This window comes from Chelonus insularis, unplaced genomic scaffold, assembly GCF_013357705.1.
Source record: "Chelonus insularis isolate UGA/USDA-ARS -01 unplaced genomic scaffold, ASM1335770v1 scaffold_714_pilon, whole genome shotgun sequence".
NCBI lineage: Eukaryota > Metazoa > Arthropoda > Insecta > Hymenoptera > Braconidae > Chelonus > Chelonus insularis.
This window is the reverse complement of record NW_023276795.1, coordinates 482153-500409: the sequence shown is the minus strand read 5'-3', so window position 1 is coordinate 500409 and position 18257 is coordinate 482153. Positions and strand designations below refer to the sequence as shown.

Here is an 18257-nt window from a genome sequence, read left to right as displayed (position 1 = left end):
AACCGGGCTTGTTGTGATAGACGATAAAAACACTGTAAAAACTCTAATAAAATACGTCCACAGAGATGTCGAAAAAATTATTATCGTGATTCCCGTCGATAAAATTATCATTTAAATGACACATTTTATTATTTTCGATAACACTTGAGCAACTATGGTAACTGAAATCATCAATTCATCCTATTCTTTTGTCAACCCGACTCAAAATATAGATATTTTTCTCATAACTTAGAGTTCTGATTTTTAAATATTAAAAATTATCCAATTATTATTTATAGAATATTAAAGAACCTTTTATAAGGACTTAATAAGAATCTTACGAAAAAATCTCTTAGGTTTAATAATTTTATAGTTTTATTAAGTAATTATTTTGTGTATGCATAAATAATAGGACTAAAATAAAAAATTTATCTACTTTTGTTCAAGGTACTCAGCCGGAAAAAAGCATGGGAAACAGTTATCTTAATAAGTATTTGAGAGATAATAAGTTTTGATTAATTAAATATTATCCTTCATCACTGCTTATATTGTTTATATGTGTTCGATTATCTGTTACAATTTAAATTCATTACTGTAAAGTACTCGTCAGGGATTCAAAAAGACTTCAACAAGTACCTGTATTTCGGCTCGAGAACATATTACAATTTATGGGAGCACCAGTGGAGCAAGGGTGAAATAAAATTTTTTAAATTCCCTAAGAATTTTTTTCGTAATTAGCTAAACGGTGCTAATTAAAAGCTAGATCAGTATAAAAAACAGGTATCTAGGACAGAACTGGGTACTCACATAATTCAGAATGAATTTAAAATAATTCCCTATTCTATGTGTCTTTTTTTTTAAATTGATGTTAATAACAAAAAAACATAAAAATAATGGAGATTATTACTGTTCCGAATACTCTTTTCCAGCTTAATCCTAGAATTATATTTTAAATAAAATATTGATAACATAATAGCTAGAAATCTGTTTCGAAGTATAATGAAAAATTAATAAAATCCTTTATTGTAGTTAAAACCAGGATTCAATACTGATTAATAAAATATATAAAATACCGATACATTCCTTTTTCGATAGACGATTGGTAATTAAATAAATTTGATACAAAAATTTTTAAAATGTCGAGTGAGTATCCTAGAATGCGATGAATTTTTTTATTAACGTCTCTAAATAAAATGTGTCAAAAGACTTCTAATCTTCTGGAATTTATAATTAGTGTTGCCGAGTGTTAAACAGTAACATGACAGAAGCATGTGAGTTTACCGATTATTCATTGTAGTCCCGAGGGAAAACGGTGTGGAAACGCGCCGCCCGCGTGTTTGCCAATTTCAATGCAAATATGGAAGCATTTCCTGCTCGTATAAATATACCTTTCGTTTCCTCATAACCGCCTGGCCTTGCTTCACCTCTATATCATGTGTGAATTCATCTCTCTCTCTCTCAAAATACTACAGGAAGAATTTACTATAGGTGTCTGAATGTAGTGAAACCGTAAACTGTAGAAATATTTTCTCGTAATCTTTCTGCGCAGACTATTAAAAATAGTACTTAATTCAGGAAATGAAGTAAAGTGTAACTTAGAGGATCGCTTAACTTAATAAGTCTCATACCATACCAGAGAATGTCATATTTTTAATTAGTAATGGAATCCTATTAAGATATAATGCAGTTAACTTTTATCTCATGATATCTTCAAGTAGCGAATGTCCTACCTTTTTGCTCATTTCCAAGGAATATCTGGCCATCTTCACGACGCCAGGTAATGTTGGGTGTTGGCGAACCCGTGGCTGTACATCGGAGTGTTACGTTGCTTCCTTCTCGAACAACCATGTCTGTACTTGTCTCGTGATCGATTATATCCGGTGGAACTGCAACAAGGAAAAAGAATTAGATCAATTTATCAACTTAATACTTTTGCGATAAATAATTGATCGACTTCACACACAGATCTATCATTCGATCAATTAAATTATTTTTTCTGAAGTAAAATAAAAATATTTACTCTAAAAATAGTGATGATTATTAGATAAAGCATGTCTATATTTGATAAAAAATTTCTGTAATTAGAAAATGTATTTGCCGGTCGTTTAGAAGTGATTTATTGATATTAATTAATTATTATAAACTGTCTGAGTAATAATAGCTGTACTGAACTCTATTCTTAAAAATGAATGAAAAAGTTTATGATTTATAGATCATTTTTAATATGTTAATGAAATAACTGACTTTAATGTTTTAACAATGGAATGATGATATTTTTAAAATTTAATTAATTGATTATTAATTTAATTTAACGAATACGAAAGTACTTTTTTTTACTTTGAAGAATTAAATTAACTTGAACAATTAATGCTGTCACTCCATATATTCATTATTTAAAATGTAACATCGAGAAATATATTTAAAATTTATCTACAATCATTGAATTTATTTTGAAAAATATTTTTTATTGTATATAACTAATCAATATTGTGTTTAACAATACTTTAGGTAAAACTTAGTATGCAAAGAAATATAGAACATTGTCAAAAATATTTAATTATAAATGAAAAAGAAATTAAAAGAAAGATCGATTTTTTCAAGCCAGTCAAAATAAATCATTTAATTAAAAATGTAAAAGAAGGAATATTGCTACCTGGTAGTAGCAGCCAAGAATGTCCTTCAAATGACACTTGAGTTCAAACCATTAAATTATAAAGACATATTTAATTGTTGTTATGTAAAGTAATTTCGAATAATTAATTGTGATAATATTTTTGAAATTAAAAGGAACACAGTTTGAAATAAAAATTATCGTTTCGGATTAAAATGTCAGAAGTAAGTTTCAAATATTTATTCTTGATATATTTCAAAAAAGTGAAATCTTATAATTTTAATTTATTATTTAATGAATCTTTCAATTGGCTTTCAAGTTCTTTTTTAAATTTATAAATAACCCTGTTGATATAATTTCCTTATCATTTTATTTTAAATTAAAGAATAATTAATTTGTTATTTTAAATGTTCCCAGCTATTGCACTAGACATAGGCTAAAAGAGAGTGTTCTTTTGGATGTTATTTTAATAATTTATGGCATCACAATGCTATAAAAATTAACACTGATTTTATTAGGATATATAATACAAGATCTGGTATAAATGAAGTTTATCTAAATAAATCAAGTAAATTTGTCCATATGCTCTAACATATGTATGCTAAGGTTACTTTTCTGGCCAGTCATGTCCAGATTTACCCTACACACAATTTTATCAAGGTTGATTTATGTCTTTAACGTAATTCTAATATGTTAGTACTATTTTCTCAAGTTAGTCACGTCTCCCAATATCAATAAATATTTTTTATATGAATAAATTTTTTTCACGCTAGAATATTTACAAGAAAAATGATCCTTAAAAATGATTAATTGAATTATTTTTCTGATGAAGTGTTTAATTTCCGTCTTTTAAGAAAATTCTGATAAGAAAGTAATTAAAAGTTATCAAGTTCTAAATTTACCACATTGTTTATGAAAAAAATATTTACGTAAAACGATAAAATAAATAACAGTAATAGTATAACTACCCATCCATAATTGAGAATGATCCAGCACAATATTTTTATCTCTTTATCATTTTTCCCCAATTTGTCCTAAGGCTTCAATTTATGTTCAGAGGGGTTTTGCTTAATAAATTTATCGTCAGCAAAAAAAACACGTCATGCAGCATATTGTCAAAAGTCAACTCCACAGCAAAAAAGAGCCAAACAATGACGTAATCCGGTGAGATTTTTTACAAAGCATTTGTTACTTGCATTTAACTAAATTCGTATGAGTGAATATACGCAAAGAAGAACGGAAGAAAGACGATAGGGAAAAGGAAGGGCCACATCCTCGACATAAATCAGTCTCTCTCAAGCGTTAGTGTACGCCAGTATCCGTAATAAAGCAGAATGATAACGCGAAACATCGTATCCGGCGGAAGTCAAGTCAACCCATGGCTACGCGGACGACATCCCACTTTTCGCAGTCGACGCGACCATTAAACTGCTTTCTCTTTCCTATCCCACCCTCCGACACACCGAGTAAATGCGTCCCTCGCGGATAATGTCTTACTCTAGGCAACTATACGTGAATCGGTTTTCATAGGGGTAGCGAGACCGATTTTAGTCTGAACCCCTCTGTCCGGAACTCGATTTGCGGTCGAGTGGTCGTATAGTTGATGCTGAATTGGCTGGTCAAAGCAGATCTCCAACAGCATCTCTACTTCTAGCTCTGTTTCATGTATAGCTTGTGCTAGTTCTCCTTCTTCTTCGGATCTCTGTTCAACTGATATCTACTTGTTCACTTCAATTGCTACCACCAGGGTTGTCTCCGCTTGCATCTCGCATCAATCTGGGGTGAACCCGAGCTTCTGTCCTGCCTCAAGTTGACCCGATTCCTCCTGATAGAACCCTCTACACGTGTCCATACGAGCAATAGCTCCATTTCACCCACAGCTATTGACCACTGAAAAAGTGGACAGTCTCGAGTTCCTCTTTGTATTTCTGTTTTGTTCTTTTCTCTATCTTTCACGTCTACCCATTCTCTTCCTTTCCTCCTGCCATTGGTGATTCAATAAAAAACACATTTATTTATTTTTAAAGCCATCGTTTCTAGTGTTTTTTCAATTTCCTTAGATTTGACTTTAAATATTGACGCACACCTTACAAAGAAATATATTTATTGCTTTGAGCCATGTAATAATGATACGACAAGACATTGCTGAAATAGAATCACATTATTTTACTTCAAAATAATAATATTTAGCAAATGATGGTATCATAATAACATATTGTATTGTTTTATGATATAGAGTTACAGCATTTCAAATAGAAAATGTATTCCTCAATGATATCTTTTTAAGTTTTATTTTATGATGAAGAAAGAATGATGAAAAAAGCAAAAATGAACAATAATACAAACGTATATTAATCATGATCGAACTGAGAGTAGAATAGAATGTAAGGAGGAAATATCAAAGTGGAAATAAAAAGGAGTGATGAATTTCTAAAACAGAAACGAATTTGATCGATTGCTTGGATTTAAAATTCCTCAAAAGGAATAAAAATATACTCACATAAATGATTATGAATCTATTGGGATGTACATTTTCAATATGCAATTGTACCTTTCATTTTTCTTCCAATCATCTGATAGACGGAATGCAGGCTGGAAAACCATCGGTTGTGATGACCCGCGGGCTTACAAATAGTTTACGAGAAAAAGTGTGGGATTCGGTAATATATCAAATAGACACTCAAGTCTTGCCCTCATGGCTTCAAAACGCAGTAACTCGTTTTCACATGGGAAATCCCAGAAACCATTTCATCACATAAGCCACGTTATCCCCAAAGCTGCGATGCACTTCGATAAAAAAAAAAAAACAACTACAGCATTGGAAATAGAGTAAGAAAAAAATAATAATTTAGAAATAAAATGCAGCAAAAAAAAAAAAAGAAAAACTAGTATCAATAATAGAAAAGTAGTGTAACATTGGTAACAAAGACACAAACACACACATATTATTTTTATTTATGTTCTAATTTATGTCTCATTCTTTCTGATAGAAGCTATTTCAAGAAATAATAGCTAAAAAAAATTTGTTCTAAAAATATGAAACATTAAAGGATAAAAAATTAGTGGTTGCACGCACAGTTATTTGTAATTTTGATAATGATTTATCAAGTACACCCTAGTGCTATGAATCAAAAATATTAGTTTCAGATTTTTTTGAAAAATTTCCTTCTTTTTCATCTGACATATTGATATTACTTGAACCATAATTGCTTCGGGTTTTTGTTTATCCTACTTTTTAAAATCAAGTATCATAAAAAAATATTCCATCAAACTTTCAACAATTCATAAAGTTTAAAACTTTTCAAAATTATTTAAAAATAAAAATTTTTATAGACTACATTGTGACATTTATTCACCAGATACAAATGTAGTCAATGAAAAATTTTCTCTTTGAGTACATAATAATATTCTGAGCAGAGAAAATATTTGAAATAATTTCTAAATAAGTGTACTTTATATAATTAACAAAGTAATAAACAATGTAAATTATATTAAAGTATTCTTGAGTCTATGATGATATTTTGCTATTGGAAGAAAATTTAATAAAAGGATGGAAATAATAAAAGTGGACTTGAACATAGCAAGCTTAAAAGTTGAAAACAGAGCGAGCGAAATATGCTGAAGTCTACTACTTGTGACTAGAGAAACAGATGATTAAAGCGCTAGAGGTATAAAATAAAAGGAACTCTACTATTAGTCAGTATCAATTTGTATGTCCATTCAACATATATGCTTTTATTTTATTCTTTAGAAGTTTCTTTGAAAATATGTATCTACAATGCATCAAAATACAACTGATGGAAAATTATTTTTTCCCTTTTTCCACCATTTTCTATACTTGTCAAACGATATTCCGTATCTGTTGACTATTTTCTAATTTATTTGAACAAATACAACTGTTTTATTGATTATATTTCGGCAAATATTATCTTCAGCTTTTGTATTCACGCCTTTGCTTTAGCAATTACAATTCACATATAATGTTTGCTATATATTTCCATTGTGATTGATTTATTTTACAGCAAAGAGATCACTCGAAAATTTTATGTTTACGAAATAGGTTAAGTAAAGCACAGGTACACACGAAAATCTATGACAAATATTTGGCTGTGAAGTCGGGTGTTGCATCGCTCGCTCAGCATTAACGTCGTTATGTAAATATATAATACTACATAGAACACTAACGAGGTTGCTACAGTTATCAGCAAGCAATGACCACTATTAGAGTTAGGAAGCCGTATTGTCCAACCTGACGGCATCGCGTCCACAATTACGATCATTGATTCTATTAACCGATAGGATACACTTCCTATTCATACATTTCATTTGAGATATTTCTAAAGGTATTCTAAAACTACGATAGAGAGTACAAGTGAAATGAAGAAAAATAGCTCACGCAAACCAACAACACTTTGATGGGATTTCAAAATACTATTCCTCTGGTGACGAGACATCTAACAAAGATATTGTTTATGATTACCTTAGGTGGATCCAGATTTCTTCAAACACCCAACTGGAATCGGAATTGTAATTAATAAATTTTATAACTGGGTTGTTATGATTGTCTGCTATTTTTCATTCGAAGAATCTAAAATGAATGATTTAATGATTTGGGTATCAATTTAAACCAATTACATCCAGAATGAAATAATGAGAAATATAATGTTGAATGCATAACTATTCTGCATTAATGAAACATTTATAAGTGTAATCTGATGCTATACTAACACTTCCTATTAAGTTATAATAAATAGACAGAATAATATTGTACGCTGATGAATTATTCTTCAATAAAACAATGTGAATATGGCTATTCAAATACAATTGTACGTAGCATGAGATTTAGTTGCTCAGAAAAAAAAGAACAAAAGTAGATTTAATTTAATGGATAATTCAATAAGCTTTGTTTGTTAAAAACAATTTGATGAGAAAGATGTTGTAAGGATTGTTGCAAAAGTTCAAGACGTAATTACCCTCGGAAATGACAATTTGCTTTGATTAAACCACTCAACTACACAGACGAGCTAAGAATTTACTTCCAGTCGAGAATTTACAAGTTACTCTTAGAAAATAGACTACAGAAGTACGTAAACTTTAAATCAACACTAATTTTCTTCATGTAAAATAAACGTCAATTTAACATCTTGTTTTTGCAATGCATTAAATTTTATGTGATGTAGAATAAGATGTAATATTTTATTAAATATTTAAGTGATAAAAAGTTGTAAACAATTTTATTGTATATAAGTTAAGTATAATGTTGAGAAATAAATTTTCTACTCTACCAAACATCTCCATCGAAATAAAGTGGATAAAAATCAATAAAATAAATTGAACTTGATTATTGAAAACATTAATCTTAGACCTCTGATATATCCTTTCTATTGTTTTACATTCTTATTCTTTTTTTCCTACTATAAAACTTGGACAAATTGAACTGCTAAACAATTTGAGTTAAAAAGGTTTCGACTTATCGAAGATTCCAAGTTAGAAAGGTATCACAAACGAATATACAACTTGTAGAAATTGTGCTACAATATTTTTTGTTATTTTCTTGTTTTTATGACAACACAATATATATTCATGAATATAATTATGTTCAATTGAGAGATTATGTGTTACTTCATTAGTACTTTAGTCAAATGAATTTAACTATCAGATTATTTATTAAATTTGTAACTTTGAAATTGAGTTACTCTTAAAAAAACAATTAAAGTAAGGAGTTAATTAGAACAATGATGAAATATAATATTAGATACTGTTGATAATTCGACGTTAAATTACTTCAAGTTCTATCATGAAGTGTCACTAAAAAAATTGTCCTCAGAATATTTGATAAATATTCTGATGAAGGAAAAAATGTTTTTAGCCAATCTTCTCAATAATCTATTGTAAAAATTCTCAATTGCTGCTAGCTATACTTAGAAAGTTTTTCTTTAATTACAAAGTTCTACGACCCAATACGTCTTCAATAATTAGAAATGAATAAAAAATCATCGACTCAACAGTTCGTCACATTCAATATATTATTTACAATTATTTTTTTCATTTACTTGGTATTGATTTGATAACTTTAACTCAAAGTCAATCTGATTTGAACTTAATAATCTTAATTACATGACAAATCAATTAGAAATAATTTCTTCTCCATAGTATGAAAGTTCAATTTCGATTTGTACTGTAGAATAAGCACTTTTTAAAGAGCCTTGAAGAATTAGTGGTTAAAAAAAAATTCCACAAACTTTTGCTAACTCGTCAATCCTCACTCCAACAAGAAAACCACTGCTCACTTGAGAAAGTTTCAGCCACTGTTGAGGACACAAGAATCTCCGGACCTTTCGTTGTACTATACAGTGCTACTACACAATAAACTAAGAAATTCTCGATGCGTAGGTAACGAGAGGAAGCTAAACTACATTCAACCTTCATTATTCTACTTTTTACGGTCTAGAAGTATTTTCAAAGGATTCTGCTACTTGTCGGTATGTCGTTGGTAAAGGTTAACAAGTAGTGAACACTCTAAGGTTGATGATGGCGACTTGACGATTTTCTAAGAAGATATTTTTCTTATCTACGATACCGTCTTGTTATCCACGATGAGAAGTTAAAAGAAAAGGGATGATGCAGAACTTTGAACTTCTCTGACACTTTAACGTTCAATATTATCTTATTATTTTTAATATTATTACCATTTTTTTTTTTTTACTTTAAAAAAAAATCAGTTTTAATGATGATTAAAAATTGAATATTACTCCAAAAAATGATCATTAGATATTTTTCTATATTTCTAAGAGAAAAAATTATAATTTGTACGTACAGAGGAAGTATTAAAATAAAAACTCTGTCATAAGCAAACAATACAAGTGTAAGAATAGAAAGCAGATACTAAAAATGAGTCTACACTTGATGAAGATCGAAATGCCACGAGCTCTTGAGGTTAAAGTCCTATTGTAGATAAGTTTATGTTTCATTTTTTTTTTTTTTTAACATAAATATCAGACGTTATTCATATCACAACTCGGGCTCCAATCGAAAACATTTGTTTGTTGCAGGTGTATTTATTTCAATATGCCTGAGGGAATCTATTCTAGTCACAGAATTGAAATCGCCTGTTCATCTCTTTCACTTAACCTCTTGCTCTTTCTCGACAACGAATTTATTTTCACGTTCAAGCAGCAAAATTCCCTTACACGTGGCGCAGTCTCTGCATCAACGCTATATAGCTAATCTTGCTATTCATTACTGTGCTACACGAAAGCACGAGAGAAAAAAAAAGGCAGGAGGGCAAGTACCTCTACTCACAAAGCACTTGTTCGTCTTCGTTGGCCTGTTATATACCTACATAGTAACGTCGTTCTTTAGTCCCATTACTTTTCTGTGATATTAGAAAATGTACGCAATCTGGAGCACCGCAAGGGAGGCTCGTTGGAATATAAAGAGAAAGTCTTCTCCCGATTTGCCACACCTGCCCCTATGTAATCGCAACTACGGTTAGATGTTGTTGATTTTTTTTCTGTGAAAAAATTCATTGCTCTTCGTATATTATTTTGTTAACTGTCTATATATAGTGACGACTAACAAGCTGGATAAATTTGCTTTATTCATCCAAGGAATTATATATCTACAAAGTTTCTTTAAAGTTCAAGTTTATTAATTGGCTTCTTTTAATATTATTGCTTTCACCAACTACTTTATCCGCCAGCTGAATAATATATACGTATTTTTTTTAAAAGTTTTATCTCATTATAAATTATATTGCTTTAGTCTACACCCTGCACTTTCTTCTACAATAAAATTCATCTTTGTTAAAGCTTCATTTTTTTTATATTGTAGTAAAAGTAATTTATTTTAAATTAATTGTGCTAAAAATATTTTTCATCCACACTTACACACTCATCTCAAGCTATTCTGGAATTTTGTAGATTTTTCCTTCTCAATGGAATATTATCATCAGTTGTTATTAGCATGAGAAATTTTTCACTCATGTATATCATAACAAAAGTAATACAATAAAAAGGATTAATTTCAAAGGTGAAAATAATGTCGATAATTTGTCATTTAAAACAATTTCTTTATCGTTTAAAATGATGAACAAAAATGTATAATTTAATTTTCAAAAACTCAATGCTGTCTTTCAATTTATTTTATGATTAGTATTAAATTCCAAATAAAATATATTATGATGGTATTTTATGAAAACAACATAAGCTCATAATAAAAATAACTGTCATTCGATGCATTGATTTATCTGCTTTGATAAAGATTTTTAATTCATTGATAATAAATGGCAATGAAATATTTTTTTAGAATTGACATGGTAACATTTGTATAGATTCAGTTCTGATGATTACTTTGAATAATCAAAAAATAATTAATTAAAGAAATACATATGTACTCTGAGCATTGGTATATTCTAATGTTTCATCGAATTGATCATTGTCTGTTAAAATTCATGGTATCTCAGAAATGGAAAATTAATCTAATATTACTTCTATTTTGAAATTTACTACAATCTTGATCGAAATATCAAACTACATTTTTCAAGCAAAATTCAATAAAATATTTTATTCCAAATATTTCCAATTCTTTCCATTAATTAAAGTAGCATTTGTTGTTTATCAAAAAAAAATTTTTTTTCATGTATTCATTTTTATCACATAATAATTTAATGAATTTTAATGCTTGAAAATCAAGCTTTAAAAGAATAACAACTCAAGATGTAAGAAATATTTTTTGATTGCTCTCCAAGTTGATTAAAAAACATGTAAAAATGATAAATCATTACCATTTCTAATCCAATTATTTTTAGACAACATTTTTCTAGGCTTATGAATATTTATTTGTTAATAAATGAATATAAAATATATTAGTTAGCTGAAGAAATGATTATGACCTTTTGAACTCTCTTAGTTAAAATAGTAAGCAAATGCAAACATATTCATTTAATTGTTATAGATATAATTCTCACTGACGAGTAAGGTAGTTAAGATGAGCATGCTCGATTACACTTCAAAGACTAGTTAGTACTCAAAATGTGTTTATACAATCAATCCACACTGAAGTTTACATGTTCGGAGCAACTTTCAATGCTACTTGAACGTCAATGAAGTTCTAATAGCAAACGAAATTCTGAAGTCAATTCAAATAATACTGTTCACTTGTGGTAAATGTGTGAATTAATAGAAACATACAAAAAAGCTTTGAAAGGAACCAAGTGCTTTCCATTGCTCTTAATATTAAATAATTCAGATCAATGCACCTTTGTATAAGCAAAACTCTATTTATATTTGCCATGCGAAGAAAAAACAGCTCTTCATGCACGATTAGCAGATAGCAACCAGCTCTTTTATAAAAATTTTTAATATTTTTGAAAATGAAATAGTTTAGAGTTAAATCCTTAGCTTACTAATCCGTTCTTTTCATGACATTTTATATTTTATTCAGAACGCATGAGTCACTGAAGAATTTTTTTCTTTTAAGTGAAGCACTTTTTTACAAAAAAAGAAAAATATCAATTATAAAACAGGAAATGGAATAAAATAAAAATGTAGGACAAAGAAAAAGAAGTATCTTTGATATGATTTTTCTTCTGTCCATGCAATTTTGTAATTCGACTTTTATGAGCACATCGTGATCACATTCCTCCATTGGCAACTTTTAAAGCAAAATAAGTATTCTAAGGACGCCAAAGCTGTGTATGCATCCCATCGGTATAGCAATTTAATCCCGTGAATTCTCAGTTGCTACCCTTTACTATCCTATTCCCAATGCAACGATACTCTCTCCTTTGCTCTCTTATACTCTGTTATATAATAGTCATATACCTCGACTACTTACGATACTCAGTCTCTTCCCTCGTGAAATCAGCTCCGAGTTTTCTCATACGTTGATTTACCCCGAAAAATGTAGTCGGGACATAAAAGATAGGCTACGCTCGAGAGCGTGCTTTGATCGTAAAGGGAATTTAATGGAATTGAAGTAGTACCGTTTTCATCCGTGCATTTAGGATTAATGAGGCTCAAAATAATTTTCTAAAACTTATTGTGAGCTGTGATATGCAAAAAAAGAAATAAAATTTTCAATACTATTTTTCGATTAATGTTTCATAATTCAATAAAATCCTGAATCGAAATATAGGTAAATACCTACTTGTTTAAGTTCTTTAGTTCATTTTTCTGTTTGAATAGATAAAGGTGGAGTAAAATAGAACATCAAGAAAAAACGTAAATCAACAAATTACCCATTAATTAAACTAATGTTAATAACTTTAAATGCATTAATAAATTAACAAATTGATAAATAAAAAGTGCAATAAACGTTTTTAAAGTTATTTTAAAAAATTAGTCAATTGTCTCAAGTGTTTTACTTTGCCTCCGCGTTCCACTTTACCCTCCCTTCGCCTACTTAAGATTTTTTCTTTCGGTGGTAATTCTTTTTTAACCCCCAATATTATGTCTCTTATATTTTAAAAATAGTTATGTCAAAAATTGATATTAAGATTAAAGACTCTTACAAGTATTTTAGAGTAATGAATTTAAAGTAAATTATAACATACAAACAATATAAGAGGCCATGCAAATAGCAAAAATAGCAATGAGAGAAGCAGTGGAGAAGAATAATATTTAATTAATTAAAACTTATTATCTCTCAAATACTTATTAAAATAACTGTTTTCCATGTTTTTTTTAGCTAATTATATCTAAATAAATTCAAATAATTTTTTAATTTTGGTCATATTACTTATTCTGAGACTTGTAGATTTGTTATAAATAATAATCAGATAATTTTTAACATCTAAAAATCAGGACTCTAAAGCATTAAAAAAATATTTATATATTTTGACTCGAGATCACTAATTATATCATAATATTTTTCTTCAATATTTTCTTGTGTTTAGAATTCATTCAATTATTTACTAAATAAATAACTTATGCAACTAATTGGCTATAACGAGATACATTAGCTTATCGACCATCAGTTCATTATTGATGAATAATTTATTGATTAAATGAACAATAATAATTAAATTTGAGTGAGTATCACACATGAAGGATCATGTGAAGATCACATAGCGAATGCTATGCGTTTAACTCGATGCTGAGCTCATTGGCATTCAATTGACTAATGTAGGACGCATTCCGAACACGAAACCAAATATTCTTTTGACAAAGAAAACTGCTAATCATCAAATTGAAATTGAAAAATTATTTATTCAGCTATGGAACATAATTTTCGAAAATTCAATTTAACTTCATGTCGTCTTTTCGAGAAACTAATAAATTAGTCGGTCCATCATTAATATAATTACGTAATAAAACATTATGAGAGTATAATATTGAATAGAAATTTTAGATCATTATTTCATAATAATTGTTTTAGAATAAAATAAAAGTCACTCACCAACAACATCGAGGAAACCAGTTTGGCTTTTCATTGGATCAGTATTTATTTGACACATGTACCATCCTCGATCAGACTCTCGCACTTCACGAATGTGTAGAAACCACGTTTTGTGATCACTGTAAGTGACTCCAATTCTGTGGTTCTTTGTGATCACATGGTTGGCAATTGTGAGAATTGTCTGAGTGTCAACTCGTAACCAAGCAACCTGCAACATTCAATAGGATTTTGTATGAATTTTTATCAAAGCTTGCAATTAACTTTTTATTGTCATTATGACTTGGATATAATTCCTGATCTGTTGCTGTAATAGAATATTTTTCTCCCCTAATTTACATTAAATCCTAGTCAGCTCATTTTGTTGATGAATGTAGATAATTAGATAGTCTTTACAGCTTAATAACTTTCTCCAGATTTTTGAACTTGACTTATATCCTCAACTGGGTCAATGGTCAATTAGCTGTAGTTTATCAGTGCTTTTTAGTCAGGGTCAGATTCGCTCTCCGGTGTTAGAGCGATTAAGTAGGATACGATTCGGTCCAAACACATGAGTTTCGTGGTTTGCTATTAGCACTTCGTTCTAACTTTGATACTTTGTTGTGAGCCTTGTTTATTTTTATTAATGGACCTTGAGAAGTGATACAATAAACATAATAAAATAGAAATAATGTTAGAATTCAAAGTATAATAATGATAGTGATAAAAAGTGGTGGTCAAGGGGGTGGATTTTAGTGTTTTATGCATCATCAAACCGCTCTGATGTTATTCAGAAACATCTAATATTCGGAGGGAAATAAAAACCTAGATAAAATAAAATTCTTGAATGTCCAGTGTTCACTTGTAGTTTCGTTTACGTCATTGAATTTAAAAGCAAAGGAATATCGTCATAAAAACTATCGTTTTTCTCCTGAGAGAGTACAGGTTTTAGTATTTTGCATTTTTTTTTTTAAATTACAATGCATTTTAATTTTTTTTAAGATACATAAAATGCTGAACAAAGTATTAGTGATCACTTTTTCACTCTTAGTATCGTTAAAAAGTATAGAAATATTTATTTCAACACACCCCTTGGATTTGTGGGGTATAAACTTTCATTATTTCATCAATATTTTCCTAGTATAGCAAAAGCAAATACAGTAACTGGTTCGATTTATTTGCATTTGTCTGTCTTTTTTTAGAACTTTACACCTGAGTGGCTTGGAAGAGTGTATACATGTAATCGAGAAATGGCTCTCGACCAGGATGCACGAAAAACACGCCTTGTAGTTGAAAGTTTTGAATTCAAATATATTCAATCCTGTAAAAAGGTCTTTTTATGTATAATATCAACTTTAGAGAATGTATATTTTCAAATGCAATAAGAATCAATTAGTAATTAATTAGGAATTAATTGGATCAAATCGTGACCAACATAATAAGCTTACTACAAATTCTTTGAATGAATAAAAATAATTAGTAATAAATTATATGATGAATAAAATATAATTATTATCAATATTAAAAGAAGGTGGAGTAAACAGAGTAGCAAGACAAGATAGGGACTGTAACAAAACTGATGGGCCAAGATGGAGAAGTTATTTTGTTCAAGTTGATATTTATATAAGAAGAATTCTTTTTTTTTTGTTTTGACTCATTAGAATTTAAAAGAAGGATGACTGATTATTTTTTTTAATGAAAAAGTTCCTATATTGTGCAATTAAAAATGAAGGGTTTTATTTATGAAATACCTTAAAGTCCCCGTCTTACTCTACCTTCCCCTGCATGTCTAAGATTTGACTTTATTTTCGTAAATTCAAATGCATTATTACTAAAAACAATTTCAGTAAAATCTTGTAGAGAAATTTGATGTAAGATTTCCAGTGAATAAAACATATCTCTCTTACATTCACGTCAGACGTTTGTAGAATTTCATGAGTATATAACAACACATATAGAATAGTTTGAAATTTTGACAATAAAGAACACTATAGTTAGCTTATGACTAATTCCCTTGAAGTAATGTTAGAAGGTTGCCGAAGCTGTGCATCAGTCCAAGCTTTTTAACTCATTACATCCAACAGCACTACTCACATCAAAGGATATATACTTTCTCTATAATCTACACTTCCTCTAATGGAATGTATCATTTTCCTCTTACATTGTTAAAAGCAAGCTAACATGGAGAAATCGGACACCTCACATCGTAGCCTCTTTAAACATTATTATTATTATTATTATTTTCATTAATGATATTATTAGTAAATAAATACTTGTTAATTACAAGTATACTATTACTTTTGAAAGAATAAAATTTATTGTACAATTTTATTTCAGTTTTCATTAATTGTTTTAATTTAAAAAAGAATCAAAATGTCTTTACAGAAGAATGTTGAATCTTATTAGATTTTTTACACTCACCAGTGCTTGATGCTCGCAACCCAAATGCAAGAAAGAATGGGTAGTTTTTTTTCAATACTTAATGGGTTTTATAATGAATGTGATTTTTTTCATTATTGTTATGGTTCTACAACAGTATAGCATTGTTTTATCACCTGTATCATTATAAAAATGATAAAATATTCAAAATGTATTGTACTCATTTATTTCGTTCAACTTTTCTACGTGAAACCATTTTCATAGATGAAAAATTATGTATGTATAAATTTTTAGATGATTCATCATAACAGAATAATTATAACTCTTATTACATTCAGTTGATTAACATTAATTACATCCATATAAATCCTAAATTAATTAATTAAAATATTTAATAATGAGAAATGAGATAAATCAATTTTTAAATAAATAATTATGACTTCAGTTTTATCAAAAACCATAACAAATTCAATAGAAAAGAATTCTAATATTTTTTTATATTTATTTAAATTACATAAATTGTGTAAAACCTCAAAATTCATTTTGAGGTGGAATTATTCTCAGTCGTATGACAATAAATTGTCGAAGAAACATACAGAGAAAATGCCTTTTATATAATTATAACGTTATTTGAGTTCAAAGAATAAATCATTTCATTTCAGTTAACTTGTATTTTTTATTGTTCTATTAAAGGCAATCAGCAATATATGTAATTGATATAAATGAATGCTGAAGCAAATTGCATGTTTATTACTCATAAATTCTTCTGAACTTATTATAAGAAACTCATTACATTACATGAGGATAACAATCAGTTTGATTTTGTACAGAAAAAATATTTTTAAAAAATCTGTTCTTTCATCAATAATAATCCCTCGAAATAATAACATCATAATAAAATATATCCTAGAGATTAAAGCGCAGAGAGTTTAACGAGAAAATATTCAATCCCGACTATCAAATCTCCATGGATCCTGCAATCATGGATAAACATATCATCTATCGTCTATGGTCAAATGAGTATTCTGGTTGGATCATTAACCATGTAAAAACATAATCTCTTCAATAGAGTATAATATTATGGTAAATTTCAATTGCAAACGAGTGAAAATCCTTAATATTATGAATTAATAATTAAAGATAAGCTATTTAAAATAGAAAGTATTTTTATTCTAAAAAAACTAATTTCTGGATATTTTTTAAATTCAAGTCAGTGATGAAGTTTGATAAAAGCTTGGGGATTTTTATAAATTGTAACATTTAAAAAATTTTAGGTAAAAATGTAGTTTCATGACAGATGGATATTCAGATATGTGATGCTCTTGGAATCACTACTATAAATTTTCAACTCATCACTGGAGTGGTGAGAATATTTTTCAAAGAAATATTCCATTAATATTAAAGAAAAAAAATAACGTATCTTCAAAATGTTTTATTCGATTAAAAGGAATTTAATTAACAAATGTGCTTACTGCAATGCTAAAAAAATTCTACCTTCAGAATATACTTGAAGCATAGAATAAAAATTAAATGACTATTTTTAAATACAGCATTTGTACGTTCACAGTTCATTTAAATTAACGATGAAAAATAAAATGAAGTCCACTTTTGTAAAAAGTCTCTCTCTTAAATTTTAGAAAATTAATATAGTCTAAAATCACAGACAATCATTTCAATGTGTATGAGTATGCGAGATTGAAGCAGTGTAATCTAGGATTATTATTCGAAATTTTAATGAAAATAACAATTTCGTTAATAATGGTAATTATGAAAGTAAAGTTAGTAAAGCTAGTAACAATTTCGATAGGAATTTCGACAAACTGTCGTGTGGTCTAGGAAAGGGAGAACATTATATACCAATATTGTACTATTGTACAGTAGTTGTGTTGTTGAAAGACCTCAAAAGAGCTAC

General features: G+C 28.6%; 1 protein-coding gene across 1 annotated transcript in view; it reads right to left on the bottom strand.

Moving 5' to 3' along the window:
* LOC118073825 (neurotrimin-like) overlaps positions 1 to 18257 on the bottom strand; it is a 97090-nt gene that overhangs the window by 15386 nt on the left and 63447 nt on the right. Inside the window, exons 3-4 of the mRNA XM_035094552.1 lie at positions 13991 to 14198; positions 1710 to 1865 (exon numbers count right to left, since the gene is read on the bottom strand). Coding sequence (XP_034950443.1) covers positions 1710 to 1865; positions 13991 to 14198 — 364 coding nt within the window. The remainder of the gene's footprint in view (positions 1 to 1709; positions 1866 to 13990; positions 14199 to 18257) is intronic.